Here is a 20,112-nt window from a genome sequence, read left to right on the forward strand (position 1 = left end):
TTGGACTTTAATGAGTTATTTTATGAATTCAAATAAAGGTCGATTAAAAATTATACCCAAATCAGAAACTCTCTATTGTTTTCTATTGAAAGATAAGCTTGGTGTTATCAACTTCATTTTCTTAACAGTATGTTAATCTATCTCTTTTATTACCTAAAACAGATTTTTTCCTTCTTTCTATAGATACCAAAATAATGGCCTATTCTTGTCTTTCAGAACCTTAAATTTCAGTTTATTCCTTAATATCTTCTATAATCTGATCATACAAGGATTCATTAGAACTGTTCTTTTTCTTCAGAAATAACTTTATAGTACATTTTAATATTGGTAAGCAATGAGTTAACATCTATTTATGACTAACCACTGCATAGTTCATGTGTCACATGAAACGATTACTGAACAAAATTACTTTATCAACACTGTTATGCTTCATTGCTATTGTATAGGCAATCTTTTTGACATATATACAGTACTAAAGCAATGACTCTTAGAACATACACTTTCAGAAAAAATTATCTATCACTTCCAAATATAAATGCAGTACCTTGACAAGGAACCTGCAAAATTCTGAATTAAACTTGATACCCTCTGAGATCATCTACAGAGTCCTGTTCTCCTTAAAGTAATCATTAAAGATGGTGATATTTCTGGATAAATAAAAGGTAATACTACAGTTATGACATTTCCCTAACAGCAGTTTTTGTCACACATTTCCATTTTTAATATCAATGTTCAAATTGTATGCTTATATAATTTTCTTGTAGGAAATAGTATCACCTAGATTTTTTTTTACTTAGGCACACTGGAACAGAAATTATTTTACAATCAAACTCATACTTACCTGAATAATTGTTGCCAATATATTAACATAATTACTTTCAGTTTGATAAAGCTCTTTTGCAACTTGCCACCTTGCTGACTGTTTTGAAGGAACTGGAGTGGAGTTTTTAGAAGACTTAGTACAAGACTTTGGGGTTTCTGAAATGTTAAAAGGTGGAAAGATTTAATGGAAGCCAAATATAAATACCAGACATTATGTAGACTTAACAAGATAAAAGGAGAGAAAACCTACTCTTATAAATGTACCACCATACAGATTTCCATTAAAATTTTTTTTTCTCATAGGCTTAGGCCAGAAAAAATTACTGGTCAAAAATATCACTGACTCCAGTTGGTAGGCATTCTACTAAATGTCATGTACTCTTCAAAAATGTCAAGGTTATTAAAAAGTCAAGGTTATTAAAAACAAAGAAAGACTAAGGAACCGTTCCAAGTTAGTGAAGACTAAAGAAAGACAACCTAACAAATGTTTATCAAATGTGTATTGGATCCTAGATCAAAAAGAAAAAAACTTTTTTATTTTACTAAAAAGGACTTTAGGACTTTAATAGGATAACTGATGAAATCCAAAGTCTACAAAATAATTCATAGCATTAATGTTAATTTTCTTAATAATGTAATATGTAGTTATTTTAAAAATGTGCCTCTTATAGGAAACAGTTAATTAGAGCTAAAGGTACATCATGTCAGCAACTTCCTCTCAAATTGTATAGATATTCAAAATTCATGTGCCTGTGTGTATGTATGTGTCTAGAAAAAGAGAGCTTTTGACTGAATGAATGCTAAAGCAAACATGGCAGAATATGTCCATTTAGGAAATCTGGGTAAAAGGTATAGGAATCTTGGTACAGCTAAAATTAATAAAATAGAAAGGGAGATGTAAAAATACTTAGATTAAAAAAAGGAAAAGGTTGTTATAATTACACAATTACAATAATGAAAACTTGTCATACACATATGTCAAAGAGAAGCCCCCCTCAAATAAACCAATATTGACTGAAAATTCTTTGTTAGTTCAAACTATCTTAATGAAATATAAAACAACCAGTCCAGAGTGGAAGGAGGATGCAACAGTATATTTTATATATATTTCATGAAAGAAAAAAAATTTTGGACAGGCGCGGTTACTCACGCCTGTAATCTCACCACTTTGGGAGGTCGAGGTGGCAGATCACTTGAGGTCTGGAGTTCAAGGCCAGCTTGGCCAACATGGTGAAACCTCATTGCTACTAAAAATACAAAAATTAGCTGGGCGTGGTGGCACGTGCCTGTAATCCCAGCTACTGGGGAGGCTGAGGCAGAAGAATCACTTGAACGCAGAAGGCGGACGTTGCAGTGAGCCAAGATCATGCCACTGCACTCTAGCCTGGTGACAAAGCAAGACTCCAACTCAAAAAATATATATATATTTCAAAAAGTGAAATACACACATTTCAACGTATAGTAGCTTAAAATACATTTTTTTGCTGTTAATATGGTTAGAATACTTTAACATTATATATAGAATCACCTAATGGCAAGTTTTTCAAAGGAAAAGAAATGTATGACATAAAATAGAAATGGATGATATAAGAACCATAATATATATTCCCAGCACATCAATTTTACTCAATGATAAACAATTTTAAATGCTTTTATATGAAAACAATCATGTACTATGGAGTTCTGAGTCCTTTTTTTTTTGAGAGAGAGTCTCAAACTGTAGCCCAGGCTGGAGTGCAGTGGCACGATCTTGGCTCACTGCAACCTCCATCTCCTGGGGTTCAAGCAATTCTCCTGCCTCAGCCTCCTGAGTGGCTGGGATTGCAGGTGTACGCCACCACTCCCAGCTAATTTTTGTATTTTTAGTAGAGATAGGGTTTCACCATGTTGGTCAGGCTGGTCCCAAATTCCTGACCTTTATGATCTGCCCACATCAGCCTCCCAAAGTGCTGGGATTACAAGCATGAGCCACTATGCACAGCCCTTGAGGGCTTTTTAAAGAAAACAGAATTCAAAACAATTTCTCACTTGCCAAACATTATTTTAGGCTACACTCACCAGACCCAGAAGCCTCTGCCATTAAAGAATATACTTCAGTGGGAAAAAATTGAGTTGCACCGATCTAATTTAATTATTTTGTGTCTTGGCAATAACTTACAAACTGGGGAATCTACTTTACAGAGCACCTAATATATGAGTATAGTTGTCATATCTGTTTTACTTCAGTGGTTCATTTTCTTCTTGTCTCCTAAAACACATATTCAAGTTTAAGTCCTTTATGATCTCCTCTTACCATCCCGTGTCCTTGTCCATTATGATTATGGAACCAATATATTCTCAGATCTAATCATGATCTCCCTGTCAAACTGGTTCAACTTTTCCAAATGCCTACTGGATAGTTCTCCCTAATGCAACCTGGATTTCTCTAAAACTACACTACCTTCCTCCAAAATATAAACTTCCTATCTATGCCAAGGCAACATTTCTTTCATTTAATTTAGTAATTTGCCTTCACCTCTTTTTATTTCCTTCCTATTATTTCATTGTACCAATATTTCTCCAGTGCTTACTTTTCTTTCCAACCACCACATACTCTGGTTCAGCACCTTATTATTTCATGGCTCAAGCCACTGCAATAGATTACATCATGATCTGACTGTCTCCAAACTGCATTCCTTCTAAGCATTCTTCAGAAGAACTCTCTAGGAATTATCTATTCAATTTCTCTGCTGCTCAAGGATTTTATAAAATTCCTTGTTAATGACAATATACAGTTCAGATATTAGTTTGATTTGAAAGTTATCTAATATTAGGCCTCAATTAACGTTTTTAATTTAACTATCACTCCTCACATTCCAAGCAAACTGACCTATCCATTCCTTTCTAAAAACTCAATTTGTATGCTATTATCTGTACATTTGCTCTTCTTTATATTCTCAAATTCATCTCAATTTTCTGGGCCAACCTTAAATTCACTTTTAATTCTTTCCTTAAGTATTTAGTGAATATCCACTTTGTACTAGGGTCTGTCCAAGAATAAAACAGAATAAGAAAAACAAAGTTCATTTTCTCTTAAAGATTACTTATTTGAAGAAACTCAAATAATAAATAAACAAAAAACATAATTTCTATCAGTAATAACTACTACTGAAAACAACAACCAGGTCACAGGGTTGGCAGAAAGTAATAGAGGGATTTAACTTTACAGACAATCTACCACTCAGATTTCCTTGAGGCAAAGAGAGCAAGTAAACTCCTAAGGTATGGATATACTAAAAACATCTGAAGAAATAAAAGGTGGTATGACTGAAGCTGAGAGAGTGCAGGCATTATTAGAGAACATAATACCACATGAGATTAGGTAGATGAGGGCAAGATTACACAGGGACTTAAAAGCTACGGTAATATGCTGCCCATGGACGCCGCTAAAGAAGCATCGTTAAAGTCTCTCTTCTCCCTGAGGTCATGTCTAAGTCAGAGTCTCCTAAAGAGTCCGACCAGCTGAGAAAGCTCTTCATTGGAGGGCTGAGCTTTGAAACAACCGATCAGAGCCCGAGCAGCCATTCTGAGCAATAGGGAACGCTTAGGAACTGTGTGGTAATGAGAGATCCAAACACCAAGTGCTCCAGGGTCTTTGGGTTTGTCAAAAATGCTACTGTGGAGAAGGTGGAGGCAGCCATGAGTGCAAGGCCACACAAGGTGGATGGAAGAGTTGTGGAACCAAATAGAGCTGTTGCAAGAGAAGATTCTCAAAGACCAGGTACCCACTTAACTGTGAAAAAAATATTTGTTGGTAGCATTAAAGAAGACACTGAAGAACATCATCTAACAGATTATTTTGAACAGTATGGAAAAATTAAAGTGATTGAAATCATGACTGACCAAGGCACTGGCAAGAAAAGGGGCTTTGCCTTTGTAACCTTTAACAACCATTAACTCTGTGGGTAAGATTGTCATTCAGAAATATCATACTGTGAATGGCCACAACTGTGAAGTTAGGAAAGCCCTGTCAAAGCAAGAGATGGAGAGTGCTTCATCCAACCAAAAAGGTCAAAGTGGTTCTGGAAGCTTTGGTGGTGATCATGAAGGTAGTTTCAGTGGGAATGACAACTTTGATCATGGAGGAAACTTCAGTGGTTGTGGTGGCTTTGTGGTGGCAGAGCTGTGGTGGTGGTGGATATGGTGTCAGTGGGGATAGCTATAATGGATTTGGTAACAATGAAAGCAATTTTGGAGGTGGTGGAAACTACAATGATTTTGGCAATTACAACAATCAGTCTTCAAATTTTGGACCCATGAAGGAAGGAAACTTTGGAGGCAGAAGCTCTGGCCCCTATGGTGGTGGTGGCCAATACTTTGCCAAACCACTAAACCAAGGTGGCTATGGCAATTAAAACAGCAGCAGTAGCTATGCCAGTGGCAGAAGTTTTTAGTTAGTAAACAAAGCTTAGCAGGAGAGGAGAGCCAGAGAAGTGACAGGAAAGCTACAGGTTACAACAGATTTATGAACTCAAACACAGTGGTGGTGGGGCCTACCTGCTACAAAGACATGTTTTAGACAAATACTCACATATATGAGCAAAAAACTTGAGGACCGTTATTTCTGACTAATTGTATAACAAGTTATTTTAGTTTCTGTTCTGTGGAAAGTGCAAAGCATGCCAACAAAGGATTTTAATGTAGATTTTTTTTTCTTGCACCTATGCTGTTGATGGCTAAATGTAATAGTCTGATCGTGATGCTGAAGAAATGTCTTTAAAAAAAAAAAAAGCTAAAGTAATATAAAGCCATTAAGTGATTTTAAAGCAGAGGAGTGCCATCATCTAATTTATATATTTTAAAAGACTTCTCTAAGTGTTGCATATAGAAAGGCACAAATTAAAAGGGAGAGAATCAAGAGTTCTCATTTAGTTAAGTTTAAGATGTCTATTCGACATGGACAAGGAAGTACAAAGTAGGTAGCTTGACAGGCAAGGGGACAAATTTGGGAGTCATCAGCATACAAATGTTTTTCAAAACCATAGAACTTACTAAGATAATTTAGGAAGAGTACCACAGAGAAGAAACAATGACTCAGGAGGAACATAACATTTAGAATTGAAAAAAGTTAGGCCAAGGAGAATGAGAAACGTCCATAATGGAGTAGCTATTGATGTGCTGAATGCTACTATTGCATAAAAACTGTCTCCTAAGGACTGCAGATCAGTTGGAATGGGTTGAAAGAACAATAAGAATCAAGGAAATGAGACAATAGATCAAGGTAATTCTTTTTAAATATACTGATGTGAAAGGGAACAGAAAAATGGGACAAAAGTGGAAAGTGTCATGAGTATAATGGATTTGGTATTGATGAAAGCAATTCTGGAGGTGGTGGAAGCTGCAATGATTCTAACAATTACAACAATTAGTCTTCAAATTTTGGACCCATGAAGGAAGGAAACTTTGGAGGCAGAAGCTCCAGAGGAGGCAAAATCTCCAGAGGAGATTTTGATTTTTTTTTTGTTTCTTAAATCTAGAAAATATACTTGTTTACAGACTAAAAATCAAAAAGAGAGGGAAATACTGATAAGCAAGGAAGAATTATAGGAGCCTTTCTGTATCAGTTCAGCACAAAGTGAACTCACCCTCCTCTGACTTCATTCTACCTATTTTCTCCACAATTTATGTGACCTCCCCTGTGATTTTGTTTGCTTTTTGAACGGCACTATCACTCTCTAGTTACATGACCCTGGACAAATTACTTAACTTCTCTGTATCTCATTTAGTCATCTGTACAACAGGAATAATAAAATCTATTACAAACACACAAAATATATAAAGCATTTCGTTTGTACTAAGCAGTCATTAAATTGCAACATTATTAAGCTTAACTATTCATTTGTCTTTTTCTCTTCAGCTAGAACGAAGGTAATTAAAGGCAAACACTTTCATATTCACTCCATCAGGAATTTATCCATATTCTAACAATTATTCCATTTCACTAAATTTTAAAGACAATTTTTTTTAACAATGTGAATTACCTCCATAGTTAATGCTAGACTCTGGTGTGTTGGAGATATCTAGTAGTGACCCTATAGAAAGGGAATGCTCAGCTGATGCGCGCTTACGAGGAGGAAATGGTGACAGATCTGTCTCTCTTGAAAGCTGAGCAAGTGTTTCTTTTAAACGACGTCTTTTGCGATTGCTGTTAGGGGTATTTAGAGAAAGCATTGACACTGATTTCTTGAGCTCAGGAGTATTTGCCTGTAATCGAAAGCACAAAAGCTCAATTTACTTCCATGGTTCTTTACTGAGACAGGAAGAAGAGAAAAATATATTTACAACTCTGAAAAAATCTGGATTTTGCACAATAATTTTATAACCCTATACTCTACCAGGCAATTCAGAAGTTTCATAAAACATAATAGTCAAGAGACAACTGTAATTGTCTAACCCCCAGTACCTCATATTTCTTCATAGCACTTTCACCATTACATTTTCATCTGTAAACTTGTTTACTGTCTGTCTGCTCCTTTATTAGGCCATAAACTCCACAAAGGCAGGGACCATTCATAGTCTGTTCACTGTATCCCTAGCACAGTGCCTGGACACAATGCTTTCTGATATGTGCTGAGTAACACTCGATTTTAAGAGTTCTCTCCCTAAATCTAAAGCATACTTTTTAAATTTTTGTTATAACTTTAATTGTGAAGAGTCTGAAGAGAGCATAATATGATATTATACAGATTTTACAGAAACACCTCATCTTCAATATTCCACTTAAAGTAATTAAATCCTTAAGCTGAAGTAAATCTTCCCTTAAAGCCTACTTCCATAACTCTGTCATTCTGGTGAGTGATACCACTCTTCACCAAGATCCATTATAAAGACTAGATTTCCTTGATGATATTCTACTATTAAAGTCATCTTTTTAATGACATCTCTCCCCTTATTCTTCTTCAGTGGCTCCCAATACTTATAGGATAATATCCAAGCTCATTAGCATATTAAAAACTTCTTGATTGGCCAGGTGCAGTGGCTTACGCCTGTAATCCGAGCACTTTGGGAAGCCAAAGCAGGCAGTCAGGTGTTCGAGAGCAGCCTGGCCAATATGGTGAAATCCCATCTCTACTAAAATTACAAAAATTAGTCAGGCATGGTGGCGCACACCTGTAGTCCCAGCTACTCAGGAGGCTGAGGCAGAAGAATCACTTGAACCCGGGAAGCGGAGGTTGCAGTGAGCGACATCGCACCACTGCACTCCAGCCTGGGCAACAGAGCAAGACTCCATCTCAAAACAAACAAACAAAAATTCTTGATTTTATCTATCCATTAAGTTTCATCTGTTGGCCTTCCTTCCCACACTCTGTTTTAAAGCCATACTAAACTACTCGTTATTTTAACGTATTCTCAAAGCTTTCATACCCTCTCCCAATTGGGGTTGTAACGAATGTCATACCTAGTTTGCCTAGTAAATTGGGTCAACATTTATTTGCCCTGGTTAATCCCATCTGTGTCTTTCAGAAAGAGTGAGGCTACCTAAAATACATTACTCAATTGCAGCACACATCATTCTGCATGACAACTATGTACAAATCTATCTTTCCATTAAGAGCCTAAGTTTCTGAAGATAGAGATACTCTTCATAATGTTATCACCAAGAATTAGAACAGAAAATATATTAGGTTAAAATAATACACATTACATTGACTAGTTCCACTTAAATCTACACAGGCTAAGATAACCTGATATCCCAACTGTTTAAATTATTCTGAAATTCCTAAACATGCTCTCTAAACCTTCTGGACATTAAAGTGTTATTTTCAAACAATCAAGCTTAGAGAACAAATAACTAAGGGGTTAAAAGCATACCTTTTCATATAAATACATAGTTTCTCCAGCTCGGGCATCCATTTGAATGCTTCCCCAGAACCACTAGGTGAAAGAAAAAACATTTTAATAAACAGTTTAAATTTTATCAGAGAAGTTATTAATAGTGTTTTTAAAAACCAACCTCATTCTAGAATTACTTGCCTCTTGCTTGACAACATATAGTTTCTTTGAAGGTTCAAAAGGAAGATCTTTTACTATATTCTCTTCAACTACCAGGTGAGTGCATCTTTCATCTCCAAGTGGTAAATATTTACCTCCTAAAGAGAAACGCACATAAGCATAAATAAGCCAATTTCCAAACTCAAATTTTTAGAGGTGTATTGACCAGGAAGTGATTAAGCAGGGCTACGCACTAAAATATATATAACTTTTATATTATGCTAAATTTTACCTTGCATTTCAGTCATTTCCTCCATATTGGTTTTCTCTTCATCTGAAAATCCCAGGAAACTTAAAACGCAATCTTGAAATGGAGGAACTTTAAATTCATTTCTAAAGTCATCAACTGCTGCACAGAAATCCCTAAAAACAAAATAAACTCTTCTAAAACCAATTTAACTTAAATTCAAGTGTTAAGTATATCAATAAATCTATAGTAATTTTCAAGGTCTTAGCATAATCTATTGAAATTATTTTACATTTGGTCCTGAACTGTTCACAAAAACTTCAGTTCAAAAAACTGATGTGTCCTCAGTCATCCCAAAAGTACTTTCTGACCAAATGTGATCACAGATAAGTTTACAAAAGATTCAAATATTTTCTGTTACTTGAAATTTTATATGTACTGTGCTCTAAGGATTTCATGAAATCTAAGTAATGATAACTTTCATGAAATCTTAATCAATGATGAAGTGCCACAGCAAGAAATCATGAGCTCGGAAAACTAAGCAAAACAAGGAAATAAATTACAAGGACCAATTAAAATGTAACCAGACAACACAAAATTTTAAAAATATGTAACAAAATCCAAATACCAAGACTTAGCTATTATCTAATGATTTCAGAATGTTTATAATAGTCAAAATTACTTCACAAGGTAAAATCCAAAGATATCACAGGTGTCTTTCAATTTTCAATTTTTTATAACTTTGTTCTTCCTAGATTTTATTTCCAAAGCTACTCAGACTGAATTCATTTTTTCTATCTATGAATTTACCTTCTTTAGCACATGGATTTATCTTTAAAACAGAATGTTTAATTTACATAATGAACTACTAAATTTCTAAACACTTACTGTTCATTTCGCCTTGCCCAAGCTTTATAAATCCATTCTGGCTTCATAATTGGAGTACCTAGACTCACAGCAACCTAAAAATATAAATGTTACACTGAATTTTCTCCTTAAATGACTGCATTCAAGGAAGTTCTAAACAGTTACATACTTAATTTTATTTTTTGCAGTTTTAGATCACTATCTGCTTTCTAACAACATATTTAAAAAATTAGCAGAAAAACTGTCTCTCAATCATACAACTTAGGTTAAAATAACTTTAAAACAAGTTCCATGGTGTCCAAATTGTTTCCTTACTTTATTTTAAATAAATATATCTCTAAAGTTCAGCTTTATTAAATTTCTATTTCTCTTTTCTTTACGTTTACTTCTTTGGAAGTATGAGCCCCGAGATGGCACTACAGAAGAAGACATCAGACTAAGTCACTAAAACCTTAGATATGAGTTAGAACATTTAGGGTAAACGGAAGAGTACCCTAAAATTGCCATTTGCTACACAAATACACTAAGGGAGACTGAGAAAAAATGATAAATTCTTGCTAAGGCATTTAACTAAAATCTTAAACTAAGATTTCAATCCTAATAAAAGTATCTTTTCCTTTTATAATTTTCACAACTTAAACCTTAGAACCACTTTAAAAGAGCAGAGCTCTGTTTACTTACAAAGGGAACTTAGACAAGTATGAATTATCTGCTCTCACAATTCCTCCAACGTTATTCATCTACCAACCCCCACAATCCTAGTTATCTTTCAACACCTCACTCAAGTTCCACTGCCTACTTAAAATTTAACCACTTTTGGCCGGGCATGGTGGCTCACACATGTAATCCCAACACTTTGGGAGGCCAAGGCAAAAGGATCACTTAAGCCCAGGAATTCAAAACCAGCCTGGGTATCAGAGCAAGACCCCATCTCTATTTAAAAAAAGAAAAAAGAAAGAAAGAAAACTTAACCACTCTTACTATTTAAAATTTTTTACTAAATATACTTAGAGCAAAAATTAAGTTTCTGTGTCTTAATTGTGGAAGAAATAAAAGATTGCTATTAAACCCATCCCAAAATAATGCCGTGTTGAAATACACAAAAATACCCAAATTCACATACCCTGAATTTTTCTCCTTGTGTAGAATTTGCCACCAAATGTGTAACTTTTGAATTAAAGTCTTTTCGAATAACTCCACCCATGTGATGGACCAATGTCACCAATCTGACCTCAAAAGAAAAATTAAGCAACAATGACTTCATGGCTATTTAAACAAAATTTCAACCTCTGCTTACCACTCATTTAGCATTTACTAAATACTTTCTATTTATAAAATACTTACAGGATTTTAATAAAGATAATTTTATGTCAAACTAAGTATTTAAAAAAAGATCAGTCTGCCTATTAACACAGGCAAAATTATAGAGGTGGGATTAGTAAAGATTATCATGCAAAACTTAGTTTAACAACTGGCTTTCATATTGCCTAAATATATTGCTTTCTAATACCATACTGCATAAATATATTGTTTTTTTTTAAATACCAAGTTTTATCACATCAAGACTCTTCCCACAGAATTAAGAGTAACACCCATCAGTTCCAACAACAAAGTATTGTGAACCAAAGAAAGAACTTTCTATGAATTCTCTAGGGCAATAGAATAGGGCCGAACTTGCATAATAAAAAAATTGTAATGTATAAACAAAAACTTTAAATAACCAATGTAGCCAATATGGTAACAAGACAGTCAAACAGAATTGCTATTGAATCTTTCTGTTAATTCATATTAGCCACTGTAGACAAAACACTGGATTCTTTACAAGGCTCTTCAGAATTTGTTTCTTCACAAAATTTAAACTGGTATAGCCACAATATGTTTCCCTTCAATATTTTTAAAATAAAACCATAGTACTAAAATGAAAAAAATAGCAATTTAAATTTATTTTGCTGTGAAAAATATGTTTTGAAAAAAATTTGTTTCATAATACTTACTAGTTCTTCCTTTTTCCTAAATCCAGTAAAGCATAGTACTAGATTCATCATACTTGTACAATACAATGGGCGACATGAAAATGGCAAAGGCTGAAGGATACAACAATTTTAAATGTGAGCTTTCTCTTTAGTAGAAAATACAACAAAACTTTCTCAAGCTAAATATATTTCCCCGCTTGCCATTCAACTTTCCCAATCCAAAGATTTACTGGCATTTTTTAATAGGCAACAAAAAACAGCAAAAAGATTGCAAGTATTCCAATAAAAATATTTCCAATGATTCCTTAATCATATGCAATATACATAATCTAAACACTTTACTATCAGCAAATTAAACAAATATTAAATGCACTCTGACACATATAAAGTACTGTCTATAAGCAAAGTTTTCAGACTCCATACACTACTATAAATGATTCTAATTAATGTTATTAAAACAGGTCAAAGGCATTTCATAATAAACACTGAGTAAATAATACATACACTTTTTTTCTTTTTTGGCAAGTGCTCAGTGTGAATAATACATACACTTAAACCAAATATAATTCTAATCATTAAGCTAATAAGTGGTGATATTCAGTAAATAATTTACCCAGTGATTTTCTGTGTGTGTGTTTATAAAAGAGAATGGTTTAAAAATAATAATAAAAGAATAAATTTGATTTTCATCATTATGTAAGATTATTTTTCAAAATTTGGTCTTTGAAAGTTTATTTGGGTTTTGAAAGCAACTGCTCCAAATCAAAATGTTAGAGAATTAAAGGTTAAAATGTCCTTATTATTACTAACATGTATAACAATAGAAGTACAAAGACCTAAGCAATTTTAAGTAAATAAGGCAAGCTTAAGAACGCCAAGACAGCAATAAAACCAAATAGAAATTAACTCTCATACAACTCATGTTAAAATGCTGTTTAAAAACAGTATTTTATAGGAGGCAGAGGTGAGTGGATCACATGAGGTCAGGAGTTAGAGACAAGCCTGGCCAACATGGTGAAATCTCATCTCTACTAAAAATACAAAAAAAATTAGCTGGGTGTGGTGGCATGCACCTGCAGTCCCTGCTACTTGGGAGGCTGAGGCAGAAGAATCACTTGTACCCAGGAGACAGAGGTTGCATTGAGTGGAGATCGCACCACTGCACTCCAGCCGGTGTGATAGAGCGAAACCCTGTCTCAAAATAAATAAAGCAAATAATCTTCTCTAAGACACTGTGGTGTTAAGACTGTGTATATGTCTGTGAATATGCATATGTACAATTATCATTATTTAACTTTTAAAGGCCTTAGCTTTTCACTACTAAGTTTGAAATAGAGGAATTAAAAGACCACATTAGAGTATTCACTATTATTCCTATGCTAAATATTTTACTCTCAACAATTAATGAGATTTTTCCAAATGAATTTTTTGCTAATTAAAATTAATAAAAATTTAAACTTGAAAAGTCATAATAAATAACATACATGCTTACCTCTCCTTTTTGTGAACAATTTAATACAACTGGTGGTCCAATAACTCTACAATCAGCCTTGTAGAGGTCATTAAAGACAGAATCCTGAAAGTCCATGACTACGAATACATTTTCAAATTCTGGAGAATCCAAGCCTTCAAATTCTTCCACTGACTCCATCTTTACAAAGCATACTTTAATGTCCTTTTTATCATATAGTTATTAGAAATAAAAAAATTTATATATCAAATAATCCATCTGTTTTTCTAAATGAAGCTTAAAAAATCAGTATCAACATTTTTAACATGTTTATATTTGTAGAAAACAAGTTTCAATCATACAATAATCAGTGTTACTCTTAATAATCATATTTCTTTACTTATATTTTTATATATACATATCTCCATTCAAATTAAGTTTTAAAAATCTTAAAGATCAATATTATAAAGGTATAATTCTGACTTATCACTTATTAGTCATAAATCATCAAGTATACATAATAAATTCCATAAAATTAGAATGCTAAAGTTTTTAAGTACATGCATTTTGATATGAGGATGAATTAGAAAGATATCCACTCCAGACCAAGAAAATGATACCATACATAAAGTTCTTATTGTACAAGTTATCTTCAGAAAAATAGTAAAATAATACTACAGCACTTAATACTTACAGAAAGGAAAATTAGCATAATCATTTTAGTAGATATGTGAGAAAGAAGAGAAAGATATATAATATTTAGGCAGTTGCAGCATGGCAAATGTAGGATATAAGAAGGCAAGTTACTTACAGTAAACACTTTAAACATCCACAAAAAATAATGAAGATACTAAAGTACCTATATAACTCTTTTAACTCTTGTGTTAAATTTTAAAAAATAAAAACAAAAACTCAAAATGAGTCAGTAAATTATTTGAATTTTATTTGCAAGTCTGCTGCGATGTGAATGAATACCCTCAAAATTCATATTGAAGCCCTAACCTAGAATGAAGAATGAAGTTCTTAGTATGTGACTATATTTGGAGATAAGGACTTTAAAGAGGTAATTAAGGTTAAATGAGATCATATGGGTGGGCCCTAATCCAATCTGGTGTCCCAATAAGAGGAACCGCCAGGGATGCAAGGACACATAGAAGAAAGGCCATGTGAGGACACTGCAAGCCAAGGAGAGAGGCCTGAAGAGAAAGTAAACCTGCACACACCTTAATCTTGGACTTCTAGCCTCCACAACTCTGAGAAAAGAAATTTCTATTGTTTAAGCAACTAAGTATGTGGTATTTTGTCATGGAAGCCCTAGCAAACTAAAATAGCTGGATTTGAGAATTAGATATTTCGTATGCTGAGGCAAATTTCCTGATGATTATAAATTAATGTGATTTATAATTTTGGAAATACAGCAAGAATTTAGACTATGTATAAAATTAATGAGAAGAAAGAAGCTAAGGAGTTTGAAAGAAAATTATCAGATCATTGTAGATTTTGTGTCAATTAAAGTTACTACTGAAATCCTTATAAAGTAATTTGGCATTATTTAAAATATATGCCATAGTTTTGGGTACCAGAAACACCCGATTTTCTAAAGTATAAAACAGTTTCTATTCATTAAGCTTCAGATTTCACAAAATACACCTTGTGCCTAATTCCAATCACCATAAAGTAGAATAATACAATCAAGGGAAGTGCAGCATGCCACATGCAATGAGTTGCTTGACCTACCATATTAATAACACTTTTTATTAATTTTTCATCCGATTTTCCAGGACAACTTTCTTTTATCTTTATAACAGGGACTTCCATTATTTTAATAGTCTGTGGAAAAGAGACTTAAGTATGAGATTAAGAAAACTAAAAATTATTTACACACTGATGGAAGAAAAATTGCTTTATAAAAAACAAATTAAACTAAAGTAAAACCTAAAACTCCATACCTTTAAGGCTTTTATAAGTTCTTCTTGTTTTCCAGCTTCTTGAACCAATATCACTCTTGTTTCAATCTGAGGCATCTCTTCTGTTAAAATTAAAACATTTCAATATGTTTTTCATGCCTTAACATCACAATTAGTAGTTCCTTATTGCGCTTTTGGCTTTATCTGGTAGGTACTACATCTTTGAGAGAATCACAACTTTCTCTAAATTTAAGATGACTCAACTCCCAATTAGAAAAATATGTTGCTATATTAGAGAAAGAGAAAACATATTGTAGTAGGGTATAAAAACATCAGCATTCCTCCTAACCAGAGAATGAGCTATCTTACATAGTCATCCTCCTCAACAGTGCATACAATTTTAGGAAAGACCCATTTATAAAACGGTAAAGGAAAAAGCAGCTCTTCACCTAACTAGTCATGACTATAAATTCTAGCTAAGAATGCTGTAGCTAGACTGCCCTCACATACAGAAAAAGGAATATGCAAATTAAGATTTTCAAAGTTACAAAGCATACAAATGAATAATCCAAACAATAATTAGAAAATCTATCTAGTATAAAGGGATTTTGTCAACAAATATTTACTTAATACCTGTGCTCTAGTACTACAGTTGGCATTACAATTAAGTCATAAGAAAGTCACTAGTAAGTTTAGAATTAATCTAGAAATTGTTTTAAAGCAGATAATAGGGTTACCTTCTACATATGAAGTAGATCCAATAAGTAAGTTTTCCTTGGAAATCTCAGTAACTTTAGAATCAAAAATGGAAGAGTCTGCCAAGCTAGTCCTCGTGGTAGTGGATGTTAACATACTATATTCAGCCATGGTTTGTATTCTTCTAAATCAGCTGCAAGAATAAAATTTGAATAAAAATACATAAACATGATCATTGGGCAAAAATAAGCATTAGAGGTTCTTTTGTACCTAGAGTTTATAAAAAGTATTACCCATTTTTCTTAATGAACCACAGAAAGTCACTGAACTTCTCTAAGCCTCAGTTCTTCTGTAAAATAAACATACTAATACCCGACTCACAGGAATATAATAAAAAATAACAATGTATCAAAAGCACGTAGAGCATTACTAGACATACAACACTCAACTGTAGTCATAAATATTATTCTACCTCCCTCTTCTACGCCTTTGCCGTCAACCAATTTCTCTTCTTATATTCACCTATAACACCACAACACACCTCCCAAAAAAATCCTAGATGAAAATTTGAGACCTATCCTTATTCTTTCCGCTCTCACATTCCCCTCCCCAAAATTCCTATCAATCCCACCTCAAATCTCTGGGACCTGGCCCCACTTCTCTGTATGCTAAATGCCACAATGATCACTTGGTCTAATAAAACAGCTCCAAACAACTTTATCATCAGTTTCTTTAGAAATCACTCTCCACATGGTTTTCAGGGATATGCACCTAAAAACAAATGTGACCATATCACTCCCTGTTTAACAACTTCCATGACTATTCCTTATATATCCAAGTCCAAATTCACCACCAAGTTCACAATTTGGTCCCAGCCTAACTAACCACCTTCAGCATCTGTAACTCCCACAGTCTCTATACAATCCATGCAACAGCAACAATGAATTTCTCAGCTATTTTTCAAGCACAAATCATAATTTATGTCACATCAGTTTGCAATTAATAGTGCCCAACTCTCCACCTAGCTTGTCTTCCAACCCCCAATCCATCACTCTTGATTCATCCTCTGTGAACGTCTCTGAACCTCTCCTGTATAATTCAACTGCTCCCTTGTCAGTATTTTCAGGCTCCTTTAAAAACACCTCTCCCCTAAAAGGTTTGACAAAACAATTATGCATGGGTGAGTGCCAATATAACTCTGAATTATGAAAGAAAATCCTTTTTTAAGTTTTCCAGGACTTAAGAAGAGTTTAAAAGCTAGACGGGGAATAAAAGGTTTAACAGGTTTTCATTAGGCCAGGTTGGGTGGCTCACATCTGAAATTCCAGCATTTTGGGAGGCCAAGGCAGGAGGATTGCTTGAGGCCAGAATTTCAATACCAGACTGGGTAATATAGCAAGACCCCATCTCTACGAAAAATTTAAAAATTAGCCAGGTGCCTATAGTAGCTATTCGGAAGGCTGAGGTGGGAGAATCATTTGAACCCAGGAGTTTGTATTCTTCTAAATCAGCTGCAACAATAAAGTAGTGAGCTGTGATCCTACTACTGCACTCCAACCTAGGTGATAGTGCAAGACCTTGTTCTCTCTAAAAAAATTTATTTTAGAGATTTTCATCAATTTTCAATAAGTTGACTGTTGATTACCTGAGAATAAATTTCCAAAATATTAGGCAAATATACAGAGGACCCACTTTTAACTAGAGCTACATGTCTGACTTTCCCCTTTCCTACTTCTTCAGATTAATAAAATAAATACCTTCCTCCAGAGTCTTAGCAAAGTAATAGTTTAAACTGCATGCTGTGAAGAAACAGTAAGGAATCATAACATCATTTTTGGATGCTGATAATAAGGAATGTAATAACTTGCACACTAATAACAGCACAGTTGTTAGCATGTTACATGACACTTCAAAATCAGGCAACTCAGCTTCCTGTCTCAGCCCTGCATATAGCCAGTTAAGACTCAGTTTCCACACTGGTGGAACAGACATTGTACTACAACTCAAATCTAGTTATTATGGAGACTGAATACATGTCTTAAAGTGAACAAGCAACTATTCTCATGCATATTCACAATATGGATATTTCTTATTGCTTTACCATACATCCACGTCAATCATTATTCTAAGGCTCTCCAAAGGTGTGCTCCAATAGTTGTAGCAACCTTCATTTAGAATCAGCGATAAATTCTATCCAGCCCTTATTATTTTAAGTCTTCTACACTACCATTTCCAATGAAAAGCCATTAAATTGGCTTTCATTCAAAGTCCCTTTAAAAGAATGTTTTGAAACAAAAAGTCAAGAGAGATGAGCTAACCTGCTTTAAAGGGAAATCAAAAATACCATTTGAAAATATTTACATTTTCCTCCTATGCCTCCCTCTTTAAGAGGGAGCATAGCAGATGATCAACAGCAGATGATCAAAAGCAGATGATTAATAATTAAAATTGTCCCTGATGATACTGTGTATGATCAATTTATTGCCAAAACAGCTTCAAAATTTATAGAGAAAAAGAGATGCATGGTAAATTGATGACATAACTAACATCCAACAGTCTGATGAGAAACAGAAATATATTAATCACTTTTTTCAAATTATTGTATTCCAGAAGCCTTTAAAATAAACACAATAGGATCAATGTTCATAAACCTCCACCGCTTCTCAGCCAAAAACAGACCCAAGGAGCTTCTGACTAAATACACGATAACGAATGCCCCCTTTTATCCCAGAGATAAAATTTGCCATGTAAACAAACATTCAAGTTTCCTTTTACTTATATACTTTTTAGGCAATCATCTTCCAAGGTGAAGAACTAAAATGCAATTCTGGATATAATGGTGGTATTAACAATAACATTAACAACTGACATTTACTTAACGCTTAATACGTGGCACAGACATTGTCCTAAACCTTTTAATCTTCGCAGTAAACCTAAGAGGCAGGTACTTTTATGATTTTCAATGTATAGAAGAAGAAACGTAGGAACAGAAAGGTTAGTTAAGAGGTTAGTAAGGGGTAAACAGGTATTCAAAGCTCGGCTGAATCCAGAGGCTGCGCCTTTAACCACTAAGCCAGACACATCCGCGCCGGGCGGCTGGGTAGGACCCGGAGCGGATGTCTTGGATTTATCTTGCAAAAACGAAAAACTAAACTTTCCGCAAGGAAGCCAAGATGAATCCTAAAGTAAAACCACTGCGTACTCTGAGATAAGCCCCCAAAGGCTACAAGTGCCGGCCCCCAGAGCCACAGGGCTGCGCGGCTTGCCAAAATCCCTTTCCCAACTCCCTCCCGTCACCCACACTCTTCCGGCCAAAAGAGCCAACCGGTGAGGCGGAATATGCCCAGCAATGCTGGGGGCTTCGGGCTCCCACTCCGCGTCAGGGCCCGGTTGCCGGGCTTGGGGTGCGGCGGGGGAATTCTCGGAGCCGGGAAGCCTGAGCTGGGGCGCTCCGGAATTCGCGGTCACGGGAGGCGGGGACGGCGACCGCAGGCAAAAGAGCTCCTGGCTGTGTAGCCGCTCGCCCACTTCCACCTCCCTCACTCACACAGAGTCCTTACCACTCTCAAAAAAAAATGCCCTGAGCGTTCCACCTCTTTAAACGCCGACTCCTCTCACAGATACCACCTTTCCTTGCCGGGGGCCGCCACAACTGATTCAAAAAGTGAGCAGCTCTCTCTAAGAGCCATGCCGATTGGCGCGGGATGTCAACCTCTTTCCCATAGGTAGGAGTCTCCAGAGGGGCGGTGATTGGTCGCCGCTCTCCACCAACCCGCAGGCGCCGCTTGATTGGTTGTGCGTGTGTTTCAAATAAGCCCAACGGCTCGGACGTCGGGACGTCAGGAGTTTGCAGAAAAGTGCCCGGATGTGGCCAGGAGGTGGCGGTGGTGGTTCCTGAGCTCCTGCAGGAGTAGCAGGTGTTTCTGTGACTACCGGGTGTTTACTCAGTAAACAGCCTATTTCTCGAGGAAAGTTTGGGTAGATTCTCCCCAGCCCCACCCAGCTTTTTTTTTTTTTTTTTAAAACGCTACCAAATCTTTTAAGTTTAAATCAATGCCTCCAGAGATAAATGTTTTCTCACTGGTTGCTGTGAGCTGTAGGATTTTCCTATCGGGATGTTTTCTGCTTTCGGAATGTATTTAAATTTGAGTTAAGGGATTTAGACTTCAGTGGTTGTAT

General features: G+C 35.0%; 1 protein-coding gene across 8 annotated transcripts in view; it reads right to left on the reverse strand.

Moving 5' to 3' along the window:
- The window catches only part of ECT2 (epithelial cell transforming 2), a 124,299-nt gene that overhangs the window by 58,219 nt on the left and 45,968 nt on the right, over positions 1-20,112 (reverse strand). For 2 of the 8 annotated variants that reach the window (XM_012466694.3, XM_064378639.1), the window contains exons 2-13: positions 15,975-16,126; positions 15,280-15,359; positions 15,068-15,160; positions 13,373-13,555; positions 11,902-11,991; positions 11,031-11,138; positions 9,929-10,002; positions 9,086-9,216; positions 8,836-8,951; positions 8,674-8,736; positions 6,843-7,065; positions 842-978 (exon numbers count right to left, since the gene is read on the reverse strand). In XM_012466694.3, the coding sequence (XP_012322117.1) occupies positions 842-978; positions 6,843-7,065; positions 8,674-8,736; positions 8,836-8,951; positions 9,086-9,216; positions 9,929-10,002; positions 11,031-11,138; positions 11,902-11,991; positions 13,373-13,555; positions 15,068-15,160; positions 15,280-15,359; positions 15,975-16,104 (1,428 nt within the window). In that variant the 5' untranslated portion in view covers positions 16,105-16,126. Of the gene's footprint in view, positions 1-841; positions 979-6,842; positions 7,066-8,673; positions 8,737-8,835; positions 8,952-9,085; positions 9,217-9,928; positions 10,003-11,030; positions 11,139-11,901; positions 11,992-13,372; positions 13,556-14,141; positions 14,956-15,067; positions 15,161-15,279; positions 15,360-15,974; positions 16,127-19,234; positions 19,350-19,493; positions 19,661-20,112 lie in introns of those variants that run through there. The other 6 variants (XM_012466693.2, XM_012466696.2, XM_012466695.3 and 3 more) reach the window with 6 other exon arrangements.

This window comes from Aotus nancymaae, unplaced genomic scaffold, assembly GCF_030222135.1.
Source record: "Aotus nancymaae isolate 86718 unplaced genomic scaffold, 86718_ANA_hifiasm-v0.15.2.pri h1tg000019l, whole genome shotgun sequence".
Taxonomy (NCBI): Eukaryota; Metazoa; Chordata; class Mammalia; order Primates; family Aotidae; genus Aotus; species Aotus nancymaae.